This window comes from Protobothrops mucrosquamatus, unplaced genomic scaffold (assembly GCF_001527695.2).
Source record: "Protobothrops mucrosquamatus isolate PMUCROS unplaced genomic scaffold, P.Mucros_1.0 scaffold2971, whole genome shotgun sequence".
Lineage (NCBI taxonomy): Eukaryota > Metazoa > Chordata > Lepidosauria > Squamata > Viperidae > Protobothrops > Protobothrops mucrosquamatus.
Window position 1 is genome coordinate 206,735 of NW_015388992.1, and position 4,531 is coordinate 211,265.

Genomic DNA, 4,531 nt, shown 5'->3' on the forward strand with positions numbered 1-4,531 from the left:
ATAGATAGATAGATAGATAGATAGATAGATAGATAGATAGATAGATAGATAGATAGATAGATAGATAGATAGATAGATAGATAGATGATAGATAGATAGATAGATAGATGATAGGTAGGTAGGTAGGTAGGTAGATAGATAGATAGATAGGTAGGTAGGTAGATGGATAGATGGACAGAGGGAGAGAGAGATAAAATACTTACATCTTTCCATGTTCTGGCACAGAAAATCTGGATGGCTCTCTCAACAGTGGCCAGTGGACTAGTGACTGTCAGGTTCAAAAAGCGGAACGTGTAGTAATACGCAGAAAAGGCCTGGAAGATTTTAAAACAATACATAAACGTCCCAATGGAAATTCCTCACCATGTCTCCAACAGGGTGGAGATCTCATCTGAATTAGCTAAGCAGTCACGAGAGCCAAGCAGGAAGATAGCTAGACCAAGAACCCCAATTATCTTTTGTTCCCCCTCCCGCCTCCCCACCCTCTTTTTTTTTTTTTTTTTTTAAAGAGACTGATACAAGGCAAGGCTGGCTCAAATCGCCTATTTCTTTGGCAAGCCCCAAAGTTTAGAGATTAGCTGGAGCAACAATTTAAAGATTTAAAGATTTCCTACTTCCAGACTCCAAATCGGAGAGATATTCCTGCCTCTAATTTATGGAATGGATGCTCCAAACTAGAGGTAGTCCTTGACTTAGCGACGGTTCATTTAGTGACCGTCGGAAGCTACAGCCGCACTGAAAAAAGTGTCTGATGGCCATTTTTCACACTTGCAGCCATCCCCATGATCAGGCGATCAAAATTCGGAACGCTTGGCAATTTGGCTCGTATTTATGACGGCCGCAGTGTCCCCGGGTCACGTGATCCCCTTTGTGTGGCCTTCTGACAACAAAGCCACATCACTCCACAACTGCATGACTAACGTCACAACTGCAGGGGGTTCGCTGAGCACCGGGGACAAGAAAGGTTGCAAAATGGTTTGTGAAACTTACTTCACAAAGGGTCTCGTTTTTGCAGCAGAAACCTTGGGCTGAAGTCAAGGGCTGTTCCCTGATCTCAGCGCGCGCCCCTAAACGCAGTTCCCTGATCCAGGAATTCGGGAATTTGTTAGCAAGAGCTCTTACCAGAAACTTCCCGTTGACTCTCGGCTGGTAGGTCCCCTCAAAGCCGCAGGATGATGGGTCTCGACAGCCGGAGAAGTTGAAGATCGCTTTGAGCTTTTCCCGGCATAGCGTGACGTTCCCGTTGCCCACCAGAGTTACGTTCCCCGAAGATGCGGTTGGGGGGAGAGGCTTGGTACAGGGGTTGCTAGAGAGGGATGCCCTCTGTACTATTTCTTCGTAGCCTTTTGGGTAGCAGGGATGACCCACCTCAACGCCGGCAGGTCCATCCTGAAAGCGACACACACACACACAAATGGTCAGGCGCGAAAGATCCAGATCCANAGTTCCGAACAGAATTCGGAACAAGGTGAACATTGGCAAGTAAAAAAAAATAAAAAATGGCAATCATAGTTCAAAACTTCAGAAGACTAAAAAAGCCAACAAGGATTAACCCTTGAGCTACCAGCCATCCCTAGAATTGCATTTTAGATAATAATAATAATAATAATAATAATAATAATAATAATAATAATAATAATAATAATAATAATAACAATAACAATAACAATAACAATAACAATAACAATAACAATAACAATAACAATAATAATAATAATAATAATAATAATAATAATAATAGTAAAGTTGGAAGGGACCTTGAAGGTCATCTAGTCCAACCCCCTGCTCAGGCAGGAAACCCTATACCATTTCGGACAAATGGCTGTCCAGTCTCTTCTTAAAAACTTCCAGTGTTGGAGCATTCACCGCTTCTGGAGGCAGGTTGTTCCAATGGCTAATTGTTCTAACTGTCAGGAAATTTCCTTAATCTCCCCACCCTTCCTGGTGGCTTCCAAGTTACCATCGGGCTCGCTTACAAGGATCAACCGGATCACCCGCTGGAAGGCTTCGTTTTGGCCGTAGCAGAGGTAGCTGTGGCTATAGATGGTGTAGTCGAAGCCGTAGAGGCGGAACTGCAGGGCTTCGGATGGATCTGCGATCGGACCAGCCGGGATGAAGCTGATCTGGGTGGAGGCTCCCCCGAGGTCCAGGGCTCCCAGGATATTGGCTGAGGGAGGACGGATCCAGCCTCGGTCTTTTGCAGAGTACTGGAGAATAGAATAGAATATTTGGAAGGGACCTTGGAGGTCTTCTAAACTCCTGCTCAAGCAGGAGATCCTACACCATTCCAGACAAATGGTCGTCCAATCTCTTCTCAAAAACCTCCAGTGATGGAGCACCCACAACTTCTGGAGGCAAGCCGTTCCACTGATTAATGGTTCTCACTGCCAAGAATTTTCTTTTTAGTTCTAGGCTGGATCTCTCCTTGGATACTTTAGTTTGCCTTCAATTACCCCGAGCCCGTCCCTACCTGTGTGAAAGAGTTCAGCAGATAGTTGATGGTGATCCAGCCAAAGGCCCCTTCTTCTTTCCCGCTGATAATTCGAGCCCCTTGGAAATTCACGGGATATTTCTGGATCGTTTGCGAGACCGCCTCCAAAATCTGCGCCGCAGCTGACTCGTTCTGCATCCTGCAGAATCGTTCACACAGAAAGGCGTGGGTTTTTGCCTTCACGAGGACTAGAAACATAGAAATAATCCTCGGCTGACAGCCACCCTTGAGACCAGCGTGTATGGCGCACTGTGTTATGGTGCAAAGCCAGTTCTGTTTGCATTAATAAACAACGATTAAACAAACCTGACTTTAGCACCATGCTTTCACCCTTTATTTATTTTTATTTATTATTGAATTTATTTGCTGCCTGACTGTTTGTACCTGAGCAGTCTCATGCCTGCTGTAGCTCCCAAGTAAACTGGTGACTCTTGCTGTCTTTCTGGAGGGATAACTCTCATTGCTGCATTCAGACATTCCCGCAGAGAACCACCAGCCTGTGGAGGGTTACTGGTGTAGCTTGAGATTCCAGGTCCTGTGATGACCAAAAACAAAGTGAGAAAAGGAGGAGGAGGAGGAGGAGGAGGAGGAGGAGGAGGAAGAAGAAGAGGAGGAAGAGAACGAGGAGGAGGAGGAAGAAGAAGAGGAGGAGGAGGAGGAGGAGGAAGAGGAAGAGGAAGAGGAAGAGGAAGAAGAGAAAGAGAAAGAGGAGGAGGAAAAAGAGGAGGAGGAGGAAGAGAAGGAGGAGGAGGAGGAGGAGGAGGAAGAGAAGGAGGTCATCCTTGATGCTCTCTGAGTTTGGTTGTTTTCTTGCAGACATTTCATTACCCAACTAGGAAACATCTTCAGTGCTACATCACCTAGTTTGGTAATGTATATTCTTTGCTATTGAACACTCCATCTCACCTTCCACAGACACCATAATACATCTCAGAATAATGAAAGAAAAAAAGCTGACCTTTGACATTGCAGGAGAACATCTGGCTAACCATGCCCGTATCGTTTTCCTTCTCCTCCGGCCACTGGTATACAAAGAGGGACGTGTGGGATGAACCCGCATCAAACACCAAGCCATACTGGAAAGGAGCCATTCAGAAATAAAATAGTCAGATCGGAGAAACTCTTACCACGTTCTCCGCAAATAACATCCCAAGCTAATTTTATTCTGAAGTTGGAAATTCAGTCCAGCTATTACTACAGAGAGGCCTAAGTTGCATGGTACAATATACTTTGTAAGGAGAAAATAAAGATATAACATTGTTATGGGAAAGCAATTTTTGTTCGACAATTATAAGAAAATGTTTATGGCCTTCAGTGTATTCATTAGTAAATTTAAATGAAAAGGAACTAAATTTTGTTAAGTTTAGTGAAAGTAGGAGCCTATATCCGCAGAAAGGTATTTTTTTAAAAAAAAATGCAATTCCAGCATTTTAAAAAGTGGTTTGAAATGAAACAATCTAGACAGCTGTCTAAATTGTGAAGACAGTGTTCCAGGGTTCAACCACCACATTCAAATAGATAGATAGTTAAAGTAGATATTCTGTTTTTCTTATCTTGGACTTGAAGGCATCTTGAAGACACCACTCCTCAAATTGAATTGGAGTCAGTCTTTCCAACCCCGATCCGCTCCTTTAACCATCGTGCCACGTGGTCTCCCAAGCGCTTTGCGCACTCACCTTGTTCTCAGAAGGTTGTGTGGTGCTGTGGATTCTCACCAAGCTGAGGATCAGAGCAGTCAGAGAAAAGATACCCAAAAGAGTCAGACCTCCACGGAGATACCAGCTGTTCCATTTGGAGCCCATTTCTGAGAAGACAAAAAAAAAACCCAAAAACAAATCAGGAATGCGTTGGGAGTTCCCAACTCAAAGAATCACAACGATAACTCTAAAGAAACTCAATTCAGGTTCCTTCTGATTTTGGAAATATAAATCGGTGATGGGTCAGGTTAGTGGGGGTGTGGGTCCTGGAGAACATCTTCTGGAAATCCAGATATAACCTCCTCCTTCTCCTCCTCCTCCACTTCTCCACCTCCTCCTCCAC

The 4,531-nt window shown here is 44.3% G+C and overlaps 1 protein-coding gene across 1 annotated transcript in view; it reads right to left on the reverse strand.

The window, feature by feature from the left end:
• ENTPD8 (ectonucleoside triphosphate diphosphohydrolase 8) overlaps window positions 1–4,293 on the reverse strand; it is an 8,172-nt gene extending 3,879 nt beyond the window's left edge. Inside the window, exons 1-7 of the mRNA XM_015826132.1 lie at window positions 4,168–4,293; window positions 3,450–3,567; window positions 2,876–3,026; window positions 2,471–2,630; window positions 1,977–2,207; window positions 1,123–1,389; window positions 204–314 (exon numbers count right to left, since the gene is read on the reverse strand). Of these exons, the coding sequence (XP_015681618.1) occupies window positions 204–314; window positions 1,123–1,389; window positions 1,977–2,207; window positions 2,471–2,630; window positions 2,876–3,026; window positions 3,450–3,567; window positions 4,168–4,293 (1,164 nt within the window). The remainder of the gene's footprint in view (window positions 1–203; window positions 315–1,122; window positions 1,390–1,976; window positions 2,208–2,470; window positions 2,631–2,875; window positions 3,027–3,449; window positions 3,568–4,167) is intronic.
• Window positions 4,294–4,531: the final 238 nt, after the last annotated feature.